The 27,248-nt window shown below is 38.0% G+C and overlaps 1 protein-coding gene across 1 annotated transcript; it reads left to right on the top strand.

Moving 5' to 3' along the window:
- The first annotated feature begins 331 nt into the window (after positions 1 to 331).
- Positions 332 to 23,579, top strand: LOC136856799 (corepressor interacting with RBPJ 1). The gene is made up of 2 exons (XM_067134912.2): positions 332 to 1,997; positions 17,115 to 23,579. The coding sequence occupies exon 1, from the start codon at positions 433 to 435 to the stop codon at positions 1,960 to 1,962; it is 1,530 nt and encodes a 509-aa protein (XP_066991013.2). The 5' UTR covers positions 332 to 432; the 3' UTR covers positions 1,963 to 1,997; positions 17,115 to 23,579.
- Positions 23,580 to 27,248: the final 3,669 nt, after the last annotated feature.

Below are 27,248 nucleotides of genomic sequence, written 5' to 3' on the forward strand. Positions count from 1 at the left end.
CGGACTTAACTATCTGAGCTGCAGGCATCTCGTTGTATTCTTTACTCCCTGGCCGATCTTTATAGAATGAAATTGATTGCTTTTAATTTCCTCCGAAGTTGAATTTTATTTACTACTTTTCGACTATCTTTATACACACTCGTGTGCACATGAACTAGAGTTTATTTTACTATACATGATAATAGCCATGTTGAATTCAAACACTAGAGTTATAATTTCGCTTTGACTGGTTTGATATCTGCATTTCAATTTGAAGTTGTTTGGTTGGGTATGGTGTGAACTTCTGTTACAAATGACTATCGGCAAATCATATGATATGTAACATCTTTGGTAACCTTTTGTATTTGTAGAAGTTTGTGTCATAAGTTGTGTGCATTGGTGTTTATCATAGGTTAATTGATCATTGCGAGTGATTTTCGTTAAATTTTCAAAATGGGCAAGGGATTTAATAATTATATGTGCAAGAAATTCTTCCATCCAGCGTCGAGGGACAATCTTAAACGAGTATGGATGGCTGAACAGAAAGCAGAATCATATAAGAAGAAACAAGAAGAGTTGCGCGTACAGTATGAGAAAGAACAAGATCTATATACTAACAAGGCTATGCTCAGCAAAGAGAGCAAAGATAAATTAAGCGTTAATTTCATGTATGAACCCCCTCCTGGGACGAAGAAAGAGCGCGAACGCGAAGATGATGAACCAGAGTACAAGTTTGAGTGGCAAAGAAAGTTCAACGCACCGCGGGAGGATTATTGTAAGGGTGACTCTGAGATTAGAGATCAACCTTTCGGCATTCAGGTTCGCAATGTGAGATGCATTAAATGTCATAAATGGGGACATATTAATACTGATAAAGAGTGCCCAATGTATAACCAATCCTCAAGTACAGACCAGGGTGGTTGTTCTATGGACCCTTCGTTGCTCGTCCAGCAGATGCGCGAAGATGGTCTTGCTATGAAACAGAGCGCTCTTGGTCTTCATTTAGCTGTTTCAGAGCAGCTGCCCGAGAGTGATGAAGATAATGGTAAATTAAAAGAATGTGAAATTGAACTTCTTAAATCTCTTTCAAAAAAGCAGAAACAAAAGCTACTCAAGAAGTTTAAAAAACTTGAGAAAAGTTCCAGAAAGCAGAAGAAGAAGAAGAAGGCTAAGAAGGAAAGCAAGCGAGTGTCTAGGGAATTTATCAGTGGTAGAGACAGTTTGTCGGATGAAAGAAGAAATCATCAAAGTAAACATAAGAATAAAGAAGAGAAGGAGTCCAGAAAGAAGATTAAGCGTGAGGAGTCCTGCAGTTCATCAGATAGTGATTCAGAATCAGAGGGCAGTTCTGAGGATGACAAAAGTAAACGTCATAGTAAACTTAAGAAACGAGTGAAGGAGGATTCAAGAAGTATTAAAATAAAACGTGAGAAGTTCTCTAGTTCATCGTCTGATAATGAATCAGAAGCTAACAACAGAGTTGGGAAAGATGGAAAAGTACATCACAGCAGATGCAAAAACAATGAGGAGGATTGTATTAAGAGAAAAATTAAACGTGAAAGGTTGTCTGTCTCGCCTGATAGTAATTCAGAAATTGAGCATAAAAAGACTGAAAGGTCCTCTTATTCAAGAGAAAAGCATGGTAAAATCGATAAAATGGCTGAATTGGAACTCAAGATAAGACGTGAAAATGGAGAGTGTAACGGTAAACTACGTGAAGTTAATGATAGTAATAACTTGCATAATAACAAAAGCAAAGATAGGAGGGCAGGCAATAGCTTTGAAGACAGAGGTCGTAAAGCATACGAGCATTCAGAGAGCAGGGATAGTAGAAAGAGACACTCTAGTGAAAGTTCAGAAGGTAAAAACCACAAAAGCAAAAGAATAAGTTCAGAGAACAGCAAATACAAGAAATTATCTGATGAAAAACCGTACAAGAGATCGAACTATAGTGACAGCTCAAGTAGATACAACTGTAGGTAGGAGGAGGATCATAGAACCAATTGTACAGAAGAAAGGTAAGTTTGATGTAGGCTCAACTTAAGTTTCTTCTTTGAATTTGCTAATAGTAATTAAATTATTTGTCTGTGAAAGCCAAACTTTTAGTGAAGAAATATTGGTTTTCTATTAGGCCTAAAGGCTGTGTAGTGTAGCCTATATATAGAAGATCAAAACTACTTTATTGTACTGTGCGATGCATTCAGTTGAATTAGTTACTAATTTCTTTCTCTCTAACCATGTTAATAGTGATATAAAATGACCATTTTAGTGCCTGTTAATAGATCTGTGTTCATCTTTTCTGACTAACGGTTCTCCATACTTTTTACTAGGTGCCTAAAGGAAGATACCGGTAAAGAGATTCTTTTTTAAGAACTAATGTGTTGCAATAACAGTCCAGCTCCTGGGTTAAATGGTCAAAGTTGAGGCCTTCGCTTCAGAGCATCCTGGGTTCAATTTCTGATTGAGTTGGGGATTTTAATCTTGTCTGATTCCTCTGACATGGAGACTGTGTATGTGTTAATGCCAATGCACTCCTCTTCATTCATATAACACACCACACTGTCAACTACCACAGGAACATACAATAGTAAATACATCCCTGTACATAAGTTTAGCATAAGGAAGAGCATCTGGCTGGGAAAAGAAAAATATATATATATATATATATAAAAAAATATGTCAGATCCACTTGTGCGACACAGTTCGTACCTACACCCCTACTAGGGAGTGGGAAAAGCAGTAGAAGAGGAATGTGTTGCAGTGGCAAGTACTGTAGGTCTAGCACACTTTGCCAAGTCTTTTAGTTACCAACTTTAGTCAAGTTGATCTATAATAAAAATATCACACTGCTCTTTTTTGCATGAAACAAGGTCAGGATATGTTGGCATAGTTATGAAAAACATAGAATACATACAAGATGAGCCTGGAAAGAAAGGGGTGAAGAATGCGTGGAGTAACATTGAAGGCAATATTTTCACTGTTCCCTTTCTCCATTTTCATGCTTCACTTCTTTTCGTATTTTCCCACATCTTCAAACTAGCAGTCTTGGCATTTTTGTCAAAAAGTGTATCTTTAATGCTAATATTTTAGTTGGATGTTTGATGTATGTAAACTCGTGTCCTCGACCCAAGGTTGTGCAGCTCTTTTCAGGCACACCCCCAATGGAGGTGAGCTGCATGTACCATTTTAACCACGTACCAGCCTTCCTGCCATTATTACATTTCTGGCAGTACCAGGAATTGAACCCAGACCCTTGAGGACGGCAGCTAATAGTGCTAACAGTTATGCTACGGAGGCGGACATTTGATGTATGAAAGTTATTAACGTTATATTTCGTATAATGACCATGATCTGCATCAGTTGAGGAACTGTTAAGTAATTTAAGTCATTCTGTCAAGTATTTTTGCTGATCCTCTGGACTTCCATTTGGAAAACCAAGTTATTCCTTTTAGCAGATTCCTAAAAGGTAGGAGATGCAAGCAGTTCATCTGGCTGGCTCTGCAAGCTTGTTTATTGCATAGAGTAGCTGACAGTCTAATTGTAACCAAACCCCATGGTTCAATAGCCTCAAGGGGCCTTGGCCTACCTAACGACCACTGCCCAGCCTGAAGGCCTGCAGATTACAAGGTATCATGTTGTTGGCATGATGAATCACTTCCCATGGCCAAGGATTGACCTCTCTCAATCTCACCCTTGGCTATGACAAGATGAAAGTGACTGAGTATGAGCAATGCAAGTAATGCAATTTCTTATGCAGCCAGTGCCTGTTATGATGTGAAAATATTGCTCATAGAGTCAGTTGGTGTGTATATTTCAGTGGGCTTGGCAGACTGATATGTAATAGCAACTTCCGGCCTGTCAAGGAAAGCAACGGGAAACTACCTCATTTCCTTGTATGCCTCTTCAGTGATGCGTAGGCCATCCGTGGCAGTTGATGGCTGAACTGTTGAGGATCTGACCAGCCTTCGGGCTGACTACTCAATATCCGCTCGCCTGTCTGCAGTGTATCAGCTATATCACTGGTTTGCTCATCTGACAACAGCACTTCAGTTCTCACGACAGATCCCTTATTCTTGAATAGTCCAAAAGTGTGAACTCCCACTTTTTGCTTCAGTTGGTCTGTGAAAGTGTGCCGTGGCCTTCTTCGCTGTGCCTTCCGTCCTAGCCCTCCAGTCTATGTTCCATTATATCTCGTAAGTCAGCCTCCATCATATAATTTGAAAGGAAATGGTTCTGGATCAACCTTTTGAGGTCATTGTATGATATTGGTGTCAATATGGAACAGCAAATATGAGATTTATAAACTGCAGTATGCCCAATCCATGCGAGTTGTCATTGTCTTTTGCAGACGTATCCAAGAAGTACTCTTACTTCAACTATTCAATTGAGTACATCCACATTTCTTACTCGATCCGTCCAGGGTATCTGGAACAGGCATCTTCAACACCACATTTCAGACACCTGAATAGGACTTGTTAGGTTGGAGTTAAGTTTCTGCATTTCTCCAAGTACAACCTCAATGACCAGTACCTTGACAAAGCTCTTTCTGAGCTCTAGGCTCAGTGTGCTGTTGGTCAGCATTTTCTGGAATTTGTGGAACACTGCTCTTGCCATTCGAAGCCAAACTTGAACATCTTGTTGACAGTAGCCATTCTCGGATGTTGTTTTTCCCAGATATTTGAAGGAAGATATCTCTTCAAGTGTCTCACTGTGAATGGAAATGTTGACATCTTTCTTTGATTTACTGATTTTCATCCTATATTTATCAGACACTTTGCATATAGGCCTATTTGGAGGATTATCCTTTTGACCGTACTAGGGCTACTGCTAGAATTGCTTGAAGGGCTGCAGTGTTCATTAGTATGACGAATAAATATGTGTTGACAAAGCTAAGAAATATGTTTAAATTCCACAGGAATACCTTACTTGGCATTAATTGCAGTGAATTGGACATACCAACCAGAATTTCCAAATATGATGTACAGAAAATATCAGAGCACTCAAGCAAAGCATAAAATCTGCAGACACTAAACACTGGGTTATACCATGCATATATATTGAAGCAAGCATGGAAACTCTTCTCATAAGCCCTGAAAGACACATCTGTAACACTTATGATTGGTATTACTACACACAGATATGCAATATCTCAAAGTACTCCATTCTCATTGAATAGACTCAATTGAATTGAATTGTTCTGTAATATGAGATCACATCATACAGAGATACCTTTCTAACCATAATGTTGGTAATGGACACATTATATTAACCCTCGAAGTGGCGGCCATTTATCCTGTAGTGGCAGCGATATTTTACCGGTGTTGCAGACTCTTAATATAAATTGTGTTAAAAATCGTTGACATGTTATACATATATAAACAGCACACCCTTTTATCCTCAAAAGTACAAGAAATAAGATGTTGATGATACTAAAGCTGTTATTTATCATCCAAAAAGTGTAAGACAAAAATATATTGAATTTGATTATATTATTTATTTTTGCAAAAGTTTTGTTATATATAACATATTTATATTTAGGTAAATTTATAAAAATGACATATAGGCCTACAAAAGGAGCACCAGTTCATAGTAAATATTTGCGTACCGGTATATAGCTTATAACACTGTTCTTAGATGGAAAAATTATACAACAATGTATACAACAATTGTATGCTACCACTTGTACATTTCACTCAGAGTCACTTGGGTGGGTCTTTCTTTTTACTCCACGATAGTCAGGCCTCTAAAAGTGCACTAGTTTATGATAACACCCCTGGTGAATACCACCATTACACCTTGGACACTAGAATGTGGACTTCTTCTTTTCTTGCAAGCACACAACACATAGGCAATTGTTGTTATGCGTCAATTTTTCGAGAGCATGAGAGGGGCATCCTGCATGACCTGTTGGCCTCACAACTGGAATTGGGAACATTTCATTTAGCAATTCCCTGACCATGAAGTCTCGTCTTGCTTATCACTTATCAGTGATCCTTATCAGGATGTAGGCCTATGCATCAAATAATGTCATATCCAGAAGATTTGAGAAAATTTGCTCCGAGTACTTTCTGGTCGTCTGGAACAAGTGGTATGGTAAATGCATTTTTCTTTATTATCTACACCTCCCATGAAGATATTGTACTTATGAATCAGTAGTGGTTTCAACCCTTCATTTCCCTTTCGACTCCTTACAACATTGTCCTCAGCGTGACATCCAGTTGTGAGACAGTAAACTGGTCATAGTGTTTTCTTCTCTTTATAAGCAACCAGTAGAACATCACCTTGCCTAAAGTAAACAAACAGTTTGCCTTGGTTCAAGTTTTGTACCTAAAACAATCTGACATATCCCTTTGAAGATTTATTCACTGTTCCTTGAGGAAATGATTCAGTATTGCTGACATGAGTGCATATCAAAATTTCAGATGGATATCAGAAGGAAAACTGGCTACTAAATATAGCTGGCTCAGCTGAGACATACGTCTGCCCGGCCACTGAGTATGTAGCAGCTAGCACAAGGCAGCGGGATTTTGATGCTACTTTGGCAAAGATTTACACTAGATTAGTGCAACATGCTATTATATAAACTATTTCATTATTATGACCGCACATTTCTCCTTCGATTGATTTGTAATTAGCACATTTCGATAAATAATAATTCAATTACCGAAATAAAATAAAGAGCATGTCAAAACGTGTGATATCAGGCGTTGCCACTGGGTAAACGCATAAAATGCCTGATGTCAGGCGTTTGCCACTGGGAGGGTTAAGTGTTTCTAACCTGGGACACAGTTGTTCAGGATGACTGTTCACATACCATGAAAAACCTGCAATTAAATAGTATATTTATCATTTTAAAAAGTATAGTAAAATTAAATTCTGAATAATATTAAATGTAACTATGTTTCATGTAGGCCTTGTCCATGACTGTGAGTTAATGCTAATAATACCTTTTAATTATGTCCGACTCATTGGCTGAATGGTCAGCGTTGAGGCCTTCGGTTCAGAGGGTCCCGGGTTCGATTTCCGTCCAGGTCAGGGATTTTAATCGCCTCTGATTAATTCTTCTGGCCCGGGGACTGGGTGTTTGTGTTTGTCCCTATACTTCCCTCTTCATATTCACACAACACAACACACTACACTACCAACCACCACAGAAACACACAATAGTGATTACATCCCTCCATATATGGTTGGCATCAGGAAGGGCATTCACCCATAAAACAGGGCCAACCCACAGTGGCCTTTTGCAGTTTTGTCTTTTTTGTTGTTGTTGTGTATTATTGCTGATCTTGATTTGAACTCTTCCTTCTGGTGTAAAAGAAAGCTAAGTAAGTAATCAGGTTAATATTGAAAAGAAATACTGACAGATGCACAAACCCTTTAAAATGTTATGAGAATGATCTCCATAACAATTCTCTGTACAGTCTATAGAGTTAGTTACTGGCTCTTGGACTTCAGCTTTCACACAGCTGTCACTGAATCAGTATCCCATCTGTATCAGAAGAAGGTATAGAACAAAAATTAGCCATGAGCTATTTTGGTTTAAAATTAACCATAACAGAAAGACATAGTTTAATGCTTTAGGACTTCTAAAGCACCCTTTCCTACTGAATTTTTTTGAATAACTTATAGAACTAAAATGCTACTCAGCCTTACTCTAGAAACATCAAGTTTTGTTAAAATCCACCCATCCATTTTCTGGTGGTACTGTAACGGACATAGACAAATACTAAACTAAAACTTGACATACAGTAGGTCATTACAGTGGCATCTGTATAGTAAATTCTTGTCAGAATTCAATATTAACCAAGTAAAATGTCGTGGTTAAAAGTAGTGCTATCATATGAAATGCTTGATCCAATAAAAGACGGTACGGTTTCTTGCTTTTCATGAACAGTACTACGCCGTGTTCTAACAGTGCTGAGAGCTGGAATGACCCGGCCACAGACTGCGTTGTACGCTGCTCTGCCATTTCTCATTAAATGTGCACTCTTTCCATTCCTATCGGCGCGTCATAGCAGGGATTGATTAGCTGGGATATTATGATGAACCAGTGTCTCATGTACCAGTAGTTATCAGAACATGTATGAACCAGAGAAATAGCATGCTAAAGAATGAAGTTATCTAACTTCCCAGCTACTTCCTGCCAATCTTCAGGCAGTATGCTCTACTCGGGCAGTTATCTCCCTAAGTTCACTTTGCACGCAGCAGTAATGCCATCTATCGGATATGAGTGGCTGGTGGTGGTGGTGGTGGTGATGATGATTATTCTTTTAAGAGGAAGTACAACTAGGCAATCATTCTCTATTAACACTAATCAGAGGGAAAAAATGGAAGGGATCCAACACTTCAAAATATGAAGTTATCAGCCAAAGAAACACAAGGGGTATGAAGGGAGTGAAAATGAAGGACTCCCTAGGCCTCGAAACCTAATATCATCAGGGTTAGGAGAGAATAAGAGCTGACCAAGGGAGGTTGGATACAATAGATAAAAGTTACAAGCCTGGCGCAAGTAAGTGGAAGCAATGTCAGGACTCAGCTAAGGGCTCCGTGGTCACCAACCCATGCTCCTAAGTTAAGAGCAGTGGTATACCAACAACGTTTGCCAAACTGAACGAGTTTGCTGTGCGGTTAGGATCGCGCAGTTGTGAGGCTTGCGTTCGGAAGAGAGTGGGTTTGAACCCCACTGTCAGCAGCCCTGGAGATGTTTTTCCATGATTTCCCATTTTCACATCAGGCAAATGTGGGTGTGACGTAAAGCAAATTGGAAAAGAAAAAAAAAAGTTCGCCGATTGGACTGGCCCTACTGGAGTCCCCATCTCAATCCAGTAGAACATCTTTGGGATGAATTGGAGTGCCGGGTGAGGTCCTGAGAGGAGTGATCAAAATCTGTGGTCGACTCTTGGAATGGTTGCAAGAGGAATGGCAGTGAATAACAGTGGATGTCCTACACACACACACACACACACACACCACTGAGGAGAGCATGCTGGACAGGGTGCCTGCTGTTATAATTGCAAGAGGTGGCACTATGAGGTACTAACTGGGTGACAAACAAATATTGTGGACAAGTGCCCAAGAGCTTTAATTTCTGTAAATCTATATAGAATGCCTACAAGACTAGGCATAGCGCAAGATTTTCTGTTTTCAATGTTGGGGGAGAAGATGAGTTCACTCTCATGCACAATGCCTGAATCTCTTACCTGAGAAGCTGTTTTCTGTGCAGTTTAGTGTATTTTATAAAATGTATCTATCCCGGATTTCAGTAATGAAAGAGACACAGTGAAACACTTTAGTGTTACGAGATAGTTTCCATTTTATGAACCAGTTAGCACACAACTTTCTGTAGTATAGCACTATCACTGGCACTGGAAACTTGTCCGAAAATCTTGAAATCATCAGTGTACAGAAGGGAACACAAGGTATCTTGGGTACAAATATTAATATAGTACATGTAGAGTACAAAGGGAAGATAGGTCCAAGAATGCTGCCTTGGGATACTTCTGATAGGGCCTAATACATAAAGCCAGGTCGATATAGATCCTGGCAGCACCACTCGCTGTTATGTATTGGACAGGAAGAGAGGACAGCTGTGTATGTTAAATTTGGCCAAGCTGATGTAGATTACATCCAGTTGTGATGTATCTCCCTGCTATTGCAAAGATTATGTGCTTGTTTAGAACAGTTAGATTTGTTTAACAAGACTTACCTGGGATGAATATGAGGGACAGGATGAATCAGAGTCATCTTGGAGACTAATGCAGACTGTTTACAGATTTTTTCTCCTATTTGCCTCTAAATGGTGTTCCAGGAAAAATGGTAGTTTGTAACTATTCATGGACAGAATAGGTATATCTATAATACAGAAAAAAAAAAAAAAAAAAGCTTTTCCTTCACAACCAGAGCCTTTTCATGGCTATACTTTTAACATGAAAAGGTCCTGATGGAAGCTGCACTCTCAGGTCTGACTGTTTGGGCTTGTTTATGTCTTAATACTTAGGGTGTGTCCTTCTCTCCATGCTGTATAATCGTAGGTTAAATAGAAAGAAAGAAAGAAAGAAAGAAAAGGACACGCAAGAAGTAAATGTGATTTCCTTAGAATTCCTGCTGGGCCAATGACCTTTGATGTTAGGCCCGTTAAAACAACAAGCAAGCAATAATTCCTGCTCTAACGTAAGTTTACTGTAGAAACATTGATAGCTCAAGAATCCCTTGACATTGAGCTGTGGTTCTTGGACAGTTCTCTTCAGAATAAAATTATCTCCCTATTCCAGTTTCTCTTTTTTGTGCATGCCTAAATTTTATGAGTGCAAATGAAAATGAATTCTTACCTCCACAGCATGTCTGCTGCCTGACTGCTCATACATTAATTTGCCAGCCTTGTTAGATGGAGCTAGTTTCTTATTGGCCTGTACATTTTGTGAACTCTGTCTTATGTTCCTTTACATTCTTTGTTCTCTTCGATTGGGAATTTATGTTTCTGGTGCCTATATTTGATTTACATCCTCGTTTGTCTCTGGCTGGGTTTCTGCCTCCATTGTCTTGCTGTAATAGGTTCATTGATTCACTTCCTAAGTATTTGAAGTTCTCCCCTATTTTGAGACGATGACGATAATTAAGAGACCTAACTTGGAGGTCATTGAACCCTCCTATTTTCAGATATTTGCCTCCTTTTCCTTCTCTCATTTCTCTTGTCAGCAATGTCTTACTTTTATCTTCCAGTCTTTTATCACTGTGTCATCAGCTAATAGCATTATGTTCATTCTTGTACCTTTTTAGACTGCCCTTTTTTTGCTTTCTTGATATCTGTAACTACAAAAGCAGTGAAAGTGCCAATTCTTGTCTTATTTTAGTTTTAATTTCTATTATTGTTTTCACCCATTTGCATCCTGACAGCTCTACTGTCTTCAGATACATTGTTTCTGCCATTTTTATTCCTTAAAATACCTTTGTTAAACTGAGTAAATAGGCCTATATGCTCTCTTGACCATCTCCTTCCCTAACTCTTCGTAGTAAAAATGGTCTTCACTGTTGATCTTCTGTTCTAAAACCAATCAGTTCTGTTTGTGATATCACTTTTATTCTCTTTCCAGTGTAAGTAACAGAAAAGAGCAAACAAGTATCAAATCAAATATAAGAGGAACACATACTAAGATAAACACAGTGGCAGGTCATTGTGGAAAGAGAGAGCAAGCAATAGAGGTAGGAGACAAGGACAAACATGAAAACACAAAAGGACATTGACAATCCTCTACATCTTCATACACTGCTATCTTCAAATAGATGGGCTCTCTTGTCGTAATTCCCTGTTCTTCTGCTCTTCTTCTTAAAACAAAAATCACCACCACTACATTTTATTTTTTCTTAGCTCCCTGCTAGCTTGTTTCTGCTTCCCAGCTTTGTCTAGAGGGTGGACATCAACTCTCACTTAACCCTTTGAGCCCCATGAAAAGAAGTTAAAGTTGAAAATTTATTTTATTCTCAAGATGACTATACAATAGGTACACAGAATCATAAAGCACACTCAGTTTGTTCGTCACAAATATAGGGTGTCCATACCAGGTGTGGTTTCATCAGGAAACCACTGGGAAGATAGTACACTTTTGCACTTCTTGTGGTACTCGCCAAAACAGTTTCTTTCATTGTTCAGGCACAAACCTACGTCACATACAAGACATGCCCATTTGGTTCGGTGGGGATTTGATGTAGTACTGCAATGGGCACAGCGTCGTGATTAACATTTAGTTGGCATGTGGTTAGCTTTGTCAAATCGCATTTCTGGTGCCACGTACTTCTTGAATTTGTTCTCCATGCGTGGGGTTTTCTTGCCTCTAGTTGGAGTTGATCCGGCCCCAATCATTCCCGCAACCACTGACATTTGGAAATTTTTCAGAGTTAGTGTGGTACCACCTTTACTTCTCTCCTTGAACAGGATGTAAGCATTCACAATGCATACATCAACGAAGTGCCAGAATATGCGCAACCTCCATCTCTTACCTTTACGGTTTACTTCATATACCGACGTCAGCATGTCAGCCTTGTCCACAAACCCCATGTTCGAGTTATAATCTGAAACCATTACCGGACAATTGACAGTAACTGTTGTTCCGTCTTTCATTTTTCGTGAAACGGCAGTTTGCTGCGACGGGTCGTGAAAGTTTGAAAGAAAAAGGATTCCTTTCTTGTCCTTCCAAATACGTGTCACAATGCCACTACTAGTATATCTAAAATCAGAAGCACCACGTTCCAGTTGTTTCTCGTTTACTAAATCTTTTGACATTTGTACTCTGCCCTTCTTCACCATACCACAAACATAAAATGTTCTCCTTGCAGAGTTTGCATTAGTGGTACGGAGGTGAAATAATTGTCAAAGTAGACCTGGTGGTTACGTCCCTCGAGCTTGGCAGTGACCCACTGGTTTCAGGTTGAAACCACGTATATTTCACATAGAAATAGAAAATATTTCTATAATTATAAACTGAAATACCCACAAACTTGTTAATTCGGCTTTTAGTAATAAGAAAATGAACAAATACTTACGGTTCACTAGCACACAAGTTGTTATTTATAATCGTAATGAAGAGCAAGTAGGCAAGACGCCATTACATGAATACCTCCATGAACTAAACACTGTGCCCCAACTGCAAAACAACTTCAACTCCCTTAGATACGTGAAACAGCCAGCAGATGGCTCCAGTTAACAGAGAGGCAACCCGGTTTCTTATGAAAACCAGCAGGAAGCCAGGCAAGTGAACTTCTAAACATGGTTTCACTGCGAAACCACTAGTACAGAAAGGGTTAACAGATCTTCAGTCTTGATGCAAGAAGTTGAGGATAAAAAGATACAAAGCCAGATTAACGCATGAGTAGCGAAGAAACATTTCCATTACGGCATCTTGACTTGGTAGGTTATAAATTGTGATTCCTCTGTAATTATTACATTCTTTCTTGAAAATGTAAATTTCATTCTGTTTTGCCAATCTTCTGGGGCCTTTTTTTTTTTCCCTTTTTTTTCCTTATACTCTTTATCAGTCTGCATGATACTACTACTATTCGCACAACTTTTCCCTCTTTCATCTCTCTACCTTAGGAATGTCTATTTCAGCTTCTCGCGATTGGATATCCTTGTTTGTTCAAGTAACGCTTGTTCTTAAATTTAACAAGTTATGAAATTATTCTTCTAATTTGCATTTATTTCTGCTCGTATTGTCAGTATTAAGAAAGAAGTGAATATGTTGGGAGGAAGATTTTGGAGATGTGAGTTGTCAGATTTTTCAAAATAAGAGGAAGAGCACTCTATGGGACATTCAACATTTATTTATTTATTTATTTATTTATTTATTTATTTATTTATTTATTTTATTTATTTATTTATTTTATTTATTTAGGCCCTATTTATTTATTTATTTATTTATTTATTTATTTATTTATTTATTTATTTATTTATTTATTTATTTATATCATGTCAGAAGCAACATTTACATGATGCACACTCAAATTGGTTTAAATAATATACGAGGCATGGCTTTTACGTAAGTAGGTTACCAACATTTTTTCTTTTCAACGAAACATTATTTTCTTAGGTTTCAACACACTTAAATTATTTCTCCTCATAGTCACCACCATTATGAAGGCATTTGTCATACAGGGTCCCCAGTTTTTGTGTGCTTTCATCGTAGAATGTCGCCACCTGTTCAGCACGTCTTCCATTAGATACTGTTCGTTCACAGTCACTAATACATCTTTTTATGTTACAGAACATACACACTAAGGAGTTCAGTAGTGTTTAAAGGGCTCTAGTCATCTTACCATGGTATGATAGGGTAGAGCACAGTCAGTCAATTGCTCATGAAACTGCATGACACTCCCGTGCATTGCATTTTCAGAGAATGTCTATCTTGACATAAAATTATGTTCAACTTTGGTTCTTCAGTCGAAGGAGGTCTCGCTGACTGAAACATGTACTACCATTTGTATTTATAGTAAATCTGTAAGTGTTGAACAGGTGGAAATATAAAACATTCCATTTAAAAGAATAATTACTTTACAAGATAAAAAATAGTTGCCATGACTTATGAATCAACCTATGTAGGCCTATACTGACTTGTATTTCAAGTTGGGTTGTGTTCATATAGCTAGCATACTATTCTTGGTTGTGTTTCTGTAGCTAGCATATTATCATTAGTTTTGATTTTTCTTTTCAAAAACTGAAAGAAACTGAAGCAATTGCTTTTCCCTTTAGGGATATTATACTTTACTACAATAACCAGTCCCGCAGTGTGTGGGTAGCGTGCCTAACTCCAACCTGGAGACCCTGGGTTTGATTGCTGGTCATATCAGGGATTTTTAACTGAATCTGAGGGCTGGTTCAAGGTCCACTCAGCCTATGTTATGACAATTGAGGAGCTATCTGATAGTGAGATAGCGGCACTGGTCTAGAAATCCAAGAATAATGTCCAAGAGGATTTGTCATGCTGGCTTCACAACACCTTGTAGTCTGCAAGCCTTTGGGCTGAGCAAAAGTCACTTGGTAGGCTAACGTCCTTCGAGTCTGTTGTGCCGTGGGTTCTTTTATACACCAGGCAAATGCTGGGGCTCTACCTTAATTAAGGCCACAGCCGCTTCCTTCCTAGGCCTTTCCTATCCCATCATCGCCATAGGACCTATCTGTGTCGGTGCGACGTAAAACAAACAAATAGCTTTTATACTATACTACTAGCAAATGTACCCTGCTTCGCTACGGTATTCTACATGGTGTACGGATTTCTACATACATTATTGTACACACAGTGAATAAGATTTTATTACATTGCATGTCTCGTAGTATTATCCGAGAAACACCATGGTGAGGTCCCCGTATGTTGTTTCCCCATGTAAGGTGCCAGTTGTGGAGTTGTGATGATAATGGCAGACCTCTTTTCTACTGCAATTTACAATTGAGTTCAGGAGTTTCTACTATAATGGCAGGCTCTCTTGTCTACTGCCATTCACATTCGTGTTGGGTAGTTTTCATTATAATGGCAGGCCCCCTTGTCCATGTCTTGTCGCAATCTATTTGGGTTCATTACAATGGCAGGCTGCCTATCCTACTGCCAGTCAGAATTGTGTTGTGGTGTTATCATTATAATGACAGGCCTCTTTTCCTTTGGCACTCGCAGTTGAGTTGGAGAGTTTTAGTTATAATGGCAGGCCTCCTTGCATACTGCCAGTCGCAATCGAGTTGCGGTGCTTTTGTTATAATAGCAGGCACCCTTGCGTACTACAAGTTACAATCAAATTGGAGTGTCTTCATTATAATGAAAGCACACTTTCCTACTGCCAGCCATAGTCGCGTTGGGGAGTACTCATTGTAACGGCAGATCATCTTTCCTACTGCCAGCAATTTTCTGTTATATAGCGGGCCTCTTTGACTACTCCCAGTCACAATCTAGTTGGGGAATGTTGTGTATAACGGCGGGCACCCTACCTACTGCCAATCACAAATGAGTAGGGGAGTTTTGACCAAAATTGCATGCTCCCGTGCCTTCTGCCAGTCAAACAGAGAAGGGAAACTTTCATTACAATGACAGGTCCCCTTTCCTACTGCCAGTCACACTTGGTATGGGGAGTTTCGATTACAATTGCAGGCGCTTCTACTAACAGTCACTATCAATTTGTAGAGTTTTAATTATGTCAGGCCCCTCCCCCTTTCTAGATCGCTACAAATCAACTTCAATGTAATATATATACACGAAAGTATGTGCACATCTATAATTGTAGACCTTCATTTCAAGATTAACTGCTGCTGCTAAACTGTATGTTGTATCGACAAACTGATTGCACCATAAGACTCTCTTAGTGATATACATGGTTGGTCCTAGGACATTTTTCTCATATCTCCTATATTTATGGGTTATATTGAGTTAGAAACTTTGAATACATCATCACTTAAAAAAATATACCCCACTGGGTGACACTGGCATTCTTATGCTGAGGCCCAAGTTTTAAGTTTCTAAGATGCCTCAAAGTGCCTCATTAATTCATGTCTTTTTTGTTTTTATACCTTTATAGATCACTCCAAACAGACTTCCATTTTGTATACTGTATATAGATTACAATTTTCCCTTTCCATTTTGGCTGGATTTTTCAATGAGAAATATTATAAATTTTTAAAAGTACATGGTGCTTAACCGGTATGGTAATAGAATGCTGTTTTCTGATCAGTAGTGACTGAAATGAAACTCTTACTGGATGGGATGACTATAGCAACTTGTCGTCTGAATAGAAACTGAATGTCTTTTGCTGCAGATGGGATGGAGCTACAACTGGTACCCATTAGATGTGAAAATATGAAATTTCAAAGATGATAGGAAAGACAAGAAAGGGCAGAGTGAGAAGGAACTTGGGAGTGGAAAAGCTTTATGACAGAATGGAGGAAAATAAAATTAAATGGTTTGGACATGTTAAGAGAATGGAAGAAAGAAATATATTGAAGCAGATGATGGAGACCCAGATAGAATGAAGGAGGGTGAGAGGGAAATCCAGACCAAGGTGGCTGAAAACTATCAAGAATAGTATAGGCCTACTTAGAAGAAACTTGGATTGGAACACAGTTAAGAAGGCACAGTGGTGGTTGGATAGAGGAAGATGGAAAGGTGCCATAAACATCCCAACCCGGCAGGAGCTGGGTGAGGGAAGTTGATGATTTATGTGTAGGTATTGGTACATTTCAGTTGTTTCAAATTTATTTTTTAATATTTAATACTTCTTCAACATAGACCATGTCTCCTTATTAACATCATTTACTCTGTCACTTGTTTCACCCATACAATGGTGTGGTGTTATCTGAGACTAGGATCTGTGAATGTATGTGTGAAACTTGTTACACAGTAAATACTATTATTAAACTGACATGGTTCTTGCTGGAAGATCAATTAATTATTAATAATATTGGCCACATGTGACTACAAATTTTCTGTTTATCTGATCAAAATGAGTGCCTTCCACTACTTCTCTATATCCAAAAACTAGAATTCTCCGATTGTTTGTGTTTTTCATTCTTTGCCATTTTAGTTTAAATATTATTGATGATGATGATGATGATGATAATAATAATAATAATAATAATAATAAAAAAATTCTTTTCTTGCCTGCAGAAAGCATCGTTGACAGGTGACTCCAGAGAAGTGCAGAATTCTTGCTCTTGAAGTACTCATGCTTAGTCTACCAGTCGTCATTCATCATATTCTCCATTAATCCAGGAAATTTAGTTTTTGAAGCAGCTCAGAAGTTCACTGCACCAAATTGTTCAATCTGTTCAGAAGGATTATGCCATTACTGTTAGTATTCCTGAAGACTATTATTTTTATCTTTTACTATTAGTAATTTACAGCATAAACTTGTATAAATATTTCTTTAGTTATAAGTAAGGAGCAAATTTTTATGTAATTATAATTACATTTTTTTGGCGTTTTAATGCAAGTTACGAAGTTCATTATTCCTATTGTGCATCCCCAAGTGTAAAAACTTAAACACATATTTTCACATTTAAAAAATGTAAATACATAATGTATTTTACGAAAATCTATAATAAGCACATAAATCGGCAAAATTTAAAATGCTCATATTTTCATTTTACGATTACGGTATTGTTTTTAACGGTGTATTTAACATCATGTACCTATCTGAATGTTTCGGCTATTTATAGACTTCCCTCCAGAAGTTCTAAGACTTGCTGGTCACTGGCGATGTTGTTACATTTAGACAGCGATTTGATTAGCTGCACAAGATGTTTCCTTGCATGATATCATTCCAACTCGCTTTTATGAGTCAGCCCACTCAGGTTTTGTTTATAGAATATCAGCTAAAGGCAATTATGGAGAGATAATGTGATGTAATACTGTTACGACATGGGAGACTGGGAAGAATATTGCCCCACCATTAGATAGTGGGATTTCATCACTCGTAAGAGTAAGGTTAGCTGTTCGGGTCCATATATCATTCCCGCGGTCGTGTGATTTTGTGTGGATGTCTAAGAAATATTTCCTTCAGTGTCCGCTGCTATTCTTTTTACTGAAACAGTGATTCACCGTAAATGCGTGTGTCGTAACCTGCAAAATTATGTCAAAAGAGAAGTCGAGTACAAGGTCGCGTCTTCAACAGTATGTAGTGGAATTTAAAAGCATTTTCAGTACCGATGGAAAAGTATTATTTTGCCAACCGTGTGGTAAAACAGTAAATGCAGATCAACGTTCTCAAGTAACCCAACATTTGTCTGGAAATAAGAATACTGCGTCTGCTTCGCGTGTGTGTTCGCGACAGTTACTAATAGCTGAACCAGCTACTTCAAATGCAGGCCCATCTAAATATTCCCAGTAATATTTACAGTAGTGTGCAAATTAATTGGGACAAGACGATTTATTACTATATGTATAATACAGTTAGGAGCTTACTGAATATTAATAACTAATGTGTCCTCCTTTTGCTTTACTGACCACCTGAACACGTTGTGGCATAGATTCGATCAGGTTAGAGCAGATATTTCGTAGTTCCTCGTCATGGAACCACACTTTTACCACATTTACTAACATGCGTTCCTTTGTTGAACAGTTCATTTTAGCATGGCGCTTTTTCACAATACTCCACAAATTCTCTATGGGGTTTAAGTCTGGTGAATTACCAGGCCACTGAAGCACATTAATGTTGTTTTCTTCCACGAATGTCTTGACTGCTTTAGAAGTATGACACGGGGCCAGATCATGTTGAAATGTTCCTCCACCATCTGCAAAGGTCTGTAGGAATGGCACAATCCTGCTCGTAAGGATTTTCATGTATTTGGTTGAATTCATCATGCCATCAACTGGAACTAGAGCCCCAGGACCATTTGCAGTGAAGAAACCCCAAAACATTTGGGGGGGGGGGGGTGATGTTTTACAGTCTGTTCAAGATGCTCAGCTCGCACCCGTGCTCTGTAACCTTGAAGAATAAAATGTGATTCGTCACTGAAAATTACACGTTTCCAGACATTGGAGGTTCAAGATTGATATATTTTGGCCCATGCCAACTGTTTTTTCTTCCTGGCAGGCGTTAACAACTGCTGCTTTATTGGCTTTCGTGCCTTCCGCCCACAATCAAGAAGCCTACGCCGTACCGTTGAAGAATCAGTTTCAACCCCAGTAGCCAATAAATCTCTCTGAAGGTCTTTGCTTGTCTTGTGAGGATAAATTCTACTGTTTCTAAGTATAATTTTTTCAGTTCTAGGGGTGGTTTTTCGTTTCCAACCACATCTGCCTTTTCTCTTTGGAGACAATGAGGCAGTGTCATGATATGCCCTAAGAAGTCTTGAAACACTAGATTTTCCCACACCAACAACAGAGGAAATGTCTCTTATAGTCATAGATGTTTCACGAAGAGCAACTATTTTTGCCCGCTTCATTGGTGAAATGTCCATTTTAAAACAAACGCAAAGTTTTCCTCTCGAGAACACATAAATAACACACACTGTTGTTATACAATACAAGCGCTCAACTGAATTGGAGGGGATCAGCAATTGTTGTTCATGGTCAAGGCAACAATAGTCCACCAACAGTACAACAGTTGGGCAGATAAAATCGGTTACAGCTAACCAACTTATATTCTTTGTAAAATATGAGCTTCTCCCAATTAATTTGCACACTACTGTAGATGTGTGCAGAGCATTTGTTAGTGCCAACATTCCTCTTTGCAAAATAAATAATCTGGGACTTACAAATTTCCTAACAAAGTACATTCATTTTGAGCCCCCAGATGAATCCACATTAAGGAGAAACTATCTCCCAAAATGTTACAAAGAAACTTTACAGAGAATTCGGGCAGAATGTGATGGCGAAAAACTGTTGGTGAGCATTGACAAAACCACTGATTCAAGTGGCAGAAAAGTAGGAAATGTTGTAGTTGGTGTGTTGAAGAATGATAAAACTGCTTGTGAACATTCTTATTTGCTAGCATGTAAAGAAATGCTTGCTGCAAACCATGTCACTGTAGCTAGGTTATTCAATGAAGCCATGCACTTACTTTGGCCAAAAGGTATAAAATACAACCATGTATTGCTTTTCCTTACTGAAGTGCAGCTAACATGAAAAAGGCAGCTGAAGGCCTTTCTGTGAGCTTTCCGAAAATGATAGACGTAACTTGCGTTGTTCATGCTCTAAACAGGTTATATGAAACTGTGTGGGCTCAGTATCCTCAAGTGGATAAATTAGTGTCTAATGGCAAAAAAGTCTTCGTAAAAGCACCCTCAAGAATCGATCTGTTTAAAGAGAATAACGCGGATCTTGCGCTTCGTCCTCTGCCTATTGTTACACTGTGGGGTACCTGGCTTAGCACTGTGGTATACTACACAGACAATTTCGTAAGTTTTGCATCCGTTGTGAATGCACTAGATAAAAACGACGTGTCGTCAATTGAGATTCTTCAAGAGATACTGAAAGACAGCTCTTTGAAAAACGATTTGGCATTTATATCTGCCAATCTAAGCTTCTTGTGTAAAACTATAGACGTATTTGAAAAATCCACTAACGTGTTTTCTGAAACAGTGAAGGAAGTGCGCGCTGTTGAAAATAAATTAGATTCACCCCCGGCTTCGCAGGTACAGGGACTCTTAAAGGTCAAATATCAAAATTTGTTCAGGAAAAACAGAGAATTTCAAACAAGGTGCCAAATTTCTAATGTATTAGAGGGTGCTCATGTTGGCGAAATTGATGGCGTTCTAGTATTGGTGACATTCCTCTCTTTTACTATGCACATCTGACTTCCTGTGATATGGAGCGATCGTTTTTGCAGTATAAGGCGTTCTTTGGAGATAATCGGCTTGCATTTGTGATGGACAATTTGGAGATGACCTTTGTTGTTCACTGCAATACTTTTTTTTTTTTTTTTTTTTTTTTGCTAGTTGCTTTACGTTGCACCGACACGGATAGGTCTCATAGTGACAATGGGACAGGGAAGGGCTAGGAGTGGGAAGGAAGCAGCCGCGGCCTTAATTAAGGTACAGCCCCAGCATTTGCCTGGTGTGAAAATGGGAAACCACGGAAAACCATCTTCAGGGCTGTCGCCAGTGGGGTTCGAACCTACTATCTCCCAAATACTGGATACTGGCCGCACTTAAGCGACTACAGCTATCGAGCTTGGTCACTGCAATTCTGAGACTACTTCTAGCAACTAATATTCCAACATGTGATGGGTGAGTATGAACTGGTACCAGTTTTTCAAAGATGATAGGTTGCTTTTGCCATATTTAAACAAAACATTACCTTTAAAAAAAATAACCATTCATATCATCTACTCTGGCATATCAAAAAATATACCATACTGCACGTTTCCATACACAGACACCAATTTGCCTTAAGAAGCACGTTTGGTAGCACCATGTTCTAATACAAAACGTTATACTTATTTACTTCTTGAGCGTGAGTAGTTATGTGATATTCAAAGGAAAATAATTTTAATTTGTTATCACATATTTTAAAGTTCTTCAGCACATAAAAAATAAATTTTTTTTACATTTTGAGCACATAAAAATCTGCTCCCTAGTTATAAGAGTGGCTTTCTTGAAGTTTTTAGAACCCTGCCTTCCTTGATTAGAGTGACTGGCAGACTTGGCTCTCGCAAGCTGGCTTTTACTTGCCTTTCTTTATAGAACATAGTTTTGGGGGATCTTAACATGTAGTGCCAGTAGTGTAAAATACTGACATGTTATTTTTATAGAGAAACATAGTATACTTTACAGTGATAGAACTCGTGTATTATCAAAAGTGTCATATTTGGCTTCTAATAAAATTGAACTTACTGCAGTATTGACCCTAGCTGATGTATTGTTAATAGCAATCAGATCTAGAAGTTGTTCTTTGATTTCAAGATCTTTATTTTCTACATAAAAAATGCAAATTGCATTGTGTTACACTAATCAGTATTTTCATCCAGAGCCAGGAAATTTACCATGAAGTTGCAACATTTCTCAGACAGATAAAGACCTTGAATATGGTGGTACTGATACCACAGGAATAAATTTGGATAAAGTTTTCAGTCAACATTATGACATCCTTATTAGCAGAATTCTTCAGTGTCACTACTAAATGCATTGAGATTCAGTAATATAGGTAATATTTAACTAGATATTAGGTTACAGTTTCACAATCTTCCTCAAATAGTTCAATCCCTTCTGGTTAGGATGGATCTAAGTAACGAGCTTTTATAGTTAATTTCATTGTTGTAATAGTTCATGTAATAGTTAAACAAAGTGATAATTTTTAGCTTAGTGGTTTCCTTCTTTTGACTTGATTTGTTATTGTTATATGATAGTCATTTACACATTTGTCACACTATTTCCTGTACTTCCTCGTGTATTAGACCCCCCACCCCCTTTTCCTCCTCCCGCAACTATAGCCTCAAAAAGTAACGGGGATAGGGTCCAGTACGTGATAGCCTCCTGTTTTGTTCAGTGAACACATGACTTCTGGCTATAAAGAACTATAAATTGTACATTTATGTATTCTACACTATTCTTTAACAAATTTATGATTGTATTCTGAGTCTTACAGGCTACCTTTGTTGAAAAACAGTATTTCTAAATTTAAAAAATAAAGAAAACACAATAAATGGTGAACACATGACTTTTAGGCCTACATATTGTACCATTTCCTATCTAATTCGGCCTAGCTAAATGTTTTGTCATATGTTATGTTAACAAAAAAAAAACAAGGCATCACTGGCATATGTGTTTAATTGACTGTACAGTTGAAGGTGTGCTGTAAAACTACCTCTGTCCACAATCTGTATCCATTTTTACAGGACCGGGTGAGTTGGCCGTGCGATTAGGAGCGCGCTGCTGTGAGCTTGCATCTGGGAAATAGTGGGTTCGAATCCCACTGTCGACAGCCCTGAAGAGGGTTTTCCATGGTTTCCCATTTTCACACCAGGCAAATGCTGGGGCTGTACCTTAATTAAGGCCACGGCCGCTTCCTTCCAACTCTTAGGCTTTTCCTATCCCATCCTCGCCATACGACCTTTCTGTGTCAGTGCGACGTAAAGCCACTAGCATTTATACAGGTGAAAAGTTATATGTTGCCTATGTTGTAACTACTGCTACCCCTACTATTGCTATTAGTTTCCTTCACACAGTATACTATAACTTGGTTGAGCGCCAGTTGCTGTAATACGCAACAAAATTCGGAGAGCATGCCTTATCTAGGCGTGAGGTGATAACTCACATTTGGCAATATACAGGAATATTGATCAGGAGAATTGTAGATTATGATTGTACTTCCACAATTGAGGATTGTACTTTGAAATAGAATCACTTATTATTATTGAAAGAAAACTGTATTCATGACTGTACTGTAGTTTACATCACAATGAACTTGCATTGCCATACTTTAATTTAATATTATGAAAAATACCCTGTGAGAATTGTTGTTACATAAAACTTGATCTAAATTTAAAAGAGCTATAGGCATTCAGTGTGAATTAATTGTGAGATCGCTGCTGATTAAATTCTTCATGTTATTTATGCATAACATGTCTGATGCTGTAATTACCTGATGTCTGCACACACCACTGTTTTGAAATTCCTGGATAAACTGTTGGGTCGAAGTCGGCAGTAGTCTTCTGTTATCTAATCTTATGTAACCTGGAGTTGACCTACTTTCCCTGGCCGAGTCTGGTAACCTCCGATGCAGCTACATCCACTCAGTATTTCTTGTAAGAAATTTTACCGAAGAACCTGTAATATTCAGGCATGATATCTAGTCTAGTTTCACACGTCCTGATAGCTAATATAGGGACTGTTGAAATAAACACAACAGTTCTATGCAATGTTAGATGTATCTACGTTTAATTCAATTCTCGAACAAAGTTTGTGAATTGCATAATCGAATTCAATAAAGAATTTGAAGTACACTGACGACTGTTAACTGCATATATCGGTTAAATTCGATATATATACTGCCTATAAATCTACAGACTACATCACCAAGTGTCCGGTGAATCTACTGAAATAAACTTGCATAAAGACGTTCTACCTTGCAAATAGATGCTGCAGCTTCTCCATGAGAGCTTGTACAAATTACCACACGTCTCAGACCAGTACTAATCACCACTCCTCTTAGACCACTTAGAACTCTTCGACCATCTCTTAGACGACACAACTATCCTTACATCAACTTATATATACTCATGACGGCCACTCATCTCCCTACTGCTTGGTCATCACTTCCATATCAACACACGGTAGCTAGCAAATATGGACACTCGATTGAAACCATGTGGCCACCCACTTTACAAAATCAGTCATGTGTCTAAATAGCTTCCCCACGGGCACAAATGGTTACCACTTAGATGCGTCTGCGGAAAATTCTCTTGCCTAATGCAACCTCAGTTAAACATAGCCTTGGTTGCACAATGTCATGCCAGCCCATCTGCCCGCAGTTACAAGTTAAAGTATGACTACTTCAAATCAACAAATCTCATTTATATACAGAATAATTACAGACAAAATTCCCTTATCCAATGATTAAATGAATATGCATGATACCTAATTATATTACAGTCTAAATGATGAAAATCAGAATATAAAATCTAAAGAATCAGGTTAATTAATGATAGTAATAATAAATGCTGAGTGAAATCTGTAACCCTGTGGTACGGTTACAATGTACTGCTCGTCAAGTCAAGTTAAAACTGCACATGGCCTATGCCCTAGTTTATAAACCATCCAAATTACATGAGAATATAGCTAGATTCAACACTGGTCTCTATTTCTCTATTTATAAGTATCCAAAACATATGTTACACAAATATAAACACTTGTTTGGGCCCTGAGGCCCAAAATATTCCTTCCAAAATACACTGAATTTAATACTAGGCTCATGTCAATTGCAAATAAAGAGGTGTAAAAGCCTCGCAACCAATAACGTAGCAGTCGGGCTACAGATCCTTTTTAAAACACACAGATAAATGGCAGTGTAAACACACAGCATATGGGACATCACTGCTCACAAGAAAAATCAAATACCGTCACTTCAAAGAAATAATACAATAAATACAGTAGAAACTTGATAATTCAAAATCGGTTAATTCAAAATCACGCCTAATTTGAAGTAGTTCTCTTTCCCGGAAACAGGTGCGGTTTTGTACATTATTTAAGTTGTTTAATTCAAAATACGGATAATTCGTAATTCGAAGAACAATGTCGGTCCCATTACCGAAATTCAGACTTAATTCAAAACTGCCTTTCAGTTTTTAAAAAGTAGTATTTTACAGAGTAATTTAAATTCAAAATTTATCCGCGTCCTGATAGAATGCGTCTTCCGAAATGTAGTGGTAACTAACTGCATTTTCACTCACTTCAGTGTGTCTAAAATGTGCTTTACACGATATTAAAACCATTCCGTATTGACGGTTTTCTCCTTACAAGGAAAGAATTAAATGTATCATCCTAATTCATTACGTATGTATTCAATACATAGTACAGCGTGCTTCATATTTGTTAAGTTCAAGTGAAATTGTAAGTCTGTTGTATTCAGCATTTTAAGGAGTGCCATAGTATCACGTAGCAGACTGTACGGAGAAGCAGAATCTGCGAACACAGGCGATGCCGACAGTTGGCGAAAAAGAGTGGCTCATGTAATCAATTCGTACGCACCGAACTATATCGTCATTGTCGATGAAACTGCGCTTTCTTTAAATACCGAACCCAAATGGACTTGAGGTTTTAAACAAGAGAAGTGCCAGCTGGAAAATCGAACAAGGGTGGGGGTCATTGTACTGTGTTGAAAATTGTAATGCACATGGAAGTGAGAGACTTCCTCCCCTTGTCATAGGAAAGTTTGATAAGCCACGATGTTTTAAGGGCATCGGGCACTTTCTATGCAAGTACAAGGCATCTAAAAACTGCAAACAGTAAAGTAATTTAAAAAAAAAGCATTTGCACAGGGGAGCCAGCAATATTTGTCGTCTTTGAATCGTGTGGATTTTTTTTTCGTTGCGTGAGGTTTTGTTTGCCAGTGATTTATCCTAGTGCATAATATTTGAATAGTACTACCGTCAGTTCACTTTGTTGGATACTTTCCGGAAATAGTTTTCTCCATGGCACTTGAGAGGTTTAAACTGTGAATCAAAGTGATTGCATGCATTAATGGGTCTTAGAATACTTTGTGACACGGCAAGGGCTTATTATTACAAGATATTAGAATCATTCCGTATTGACTGTTCTCACCTTACAAAGGATCAACAACAAACCATTAAACCTAACACAGAACACATACCTAACGTCCACAAACTAAAGAAAAAACGTCAAACACAATGACTTAATAATAACAAAAACCGACAGAGACATCATTTAACACTTGTAAAAGGGAATGCTACCGTAATCATGGACAAAAGCAATTATTCCATAAAGCACAAACGGTTTTTACAGAAAACAACTTCATAACCTCTAAAAATGATCCACCTAATAAAATACAGAGACCTAAAAACCATAATTAAGAACGTTTCGTTTTTGTTTAATGACCTTGAAAAATTCAAAATGATTGTTATGAATCTGAAGCTTCCCACAGTGAAAGTGCTTCCCAAGATCCATAAAGCTGACATCCTCATCAGACCCATTATCAATTTCAGAAATACTCCGACCTATGAGGTATCTCGGTTCAATCACGAATTCCTCATGTCACACTATCGTTTTCAAGCCAATGCATCAGTAAAGAATTCTATAGAATTTTGCAATAAAATTATACACTTTAATTTATCCAAACACCACATTCTTCATTCATTTGATATTACTAACATGTATGCTAATGTGCCCGTAAACAACACCATACAATTAATCAAGAACGGTCTTTCCAAATTCAGCAATTTAAGTACAGGCGAAATAGATGAATTTATTTGGATTGTGAAGTTTACATTGAATAACAATTTCTTCACTTTCAGTAATATCATTTACCAACAGATAGGTCTTCCCATGGGGTCACCAGCTTCAGGGATCCTTGTGGATATTTACATCGATCATTTGGAACATTCTCACATCATTGGTAAGATTAATGGCATTCGACACGCTTTGTAGATGACACGTTTGTTATTTTAGACTCCCGTGTTACTAACAGCAACACAGTACTTGAATTTCTCAACTCCATTGACCCACTTATAAAATTCACCATAGAGTCAGAAAACAATAAAGCCCTCAATTACCTGGACTTAACCATTATGTGCAACTGCAACAACACTTTATCCTTTAATATATACAGGAAACCCACCCATAC

Source organism: Anabrus simplex, chromosome 1 (genome assembly GCF_040414725.1).
Source record: "Anabrus simplex isolate iqAnaSimp1 chromosome 1, ASM4041472v1, whole genome shotgun sequence".
Taxonomy (NCBI): Eukaryota; Metazoa; Arthropoda; class Insecta; order Orthoptera; family Tettigoniidae; genus Anabrus; species Anabrus simplex.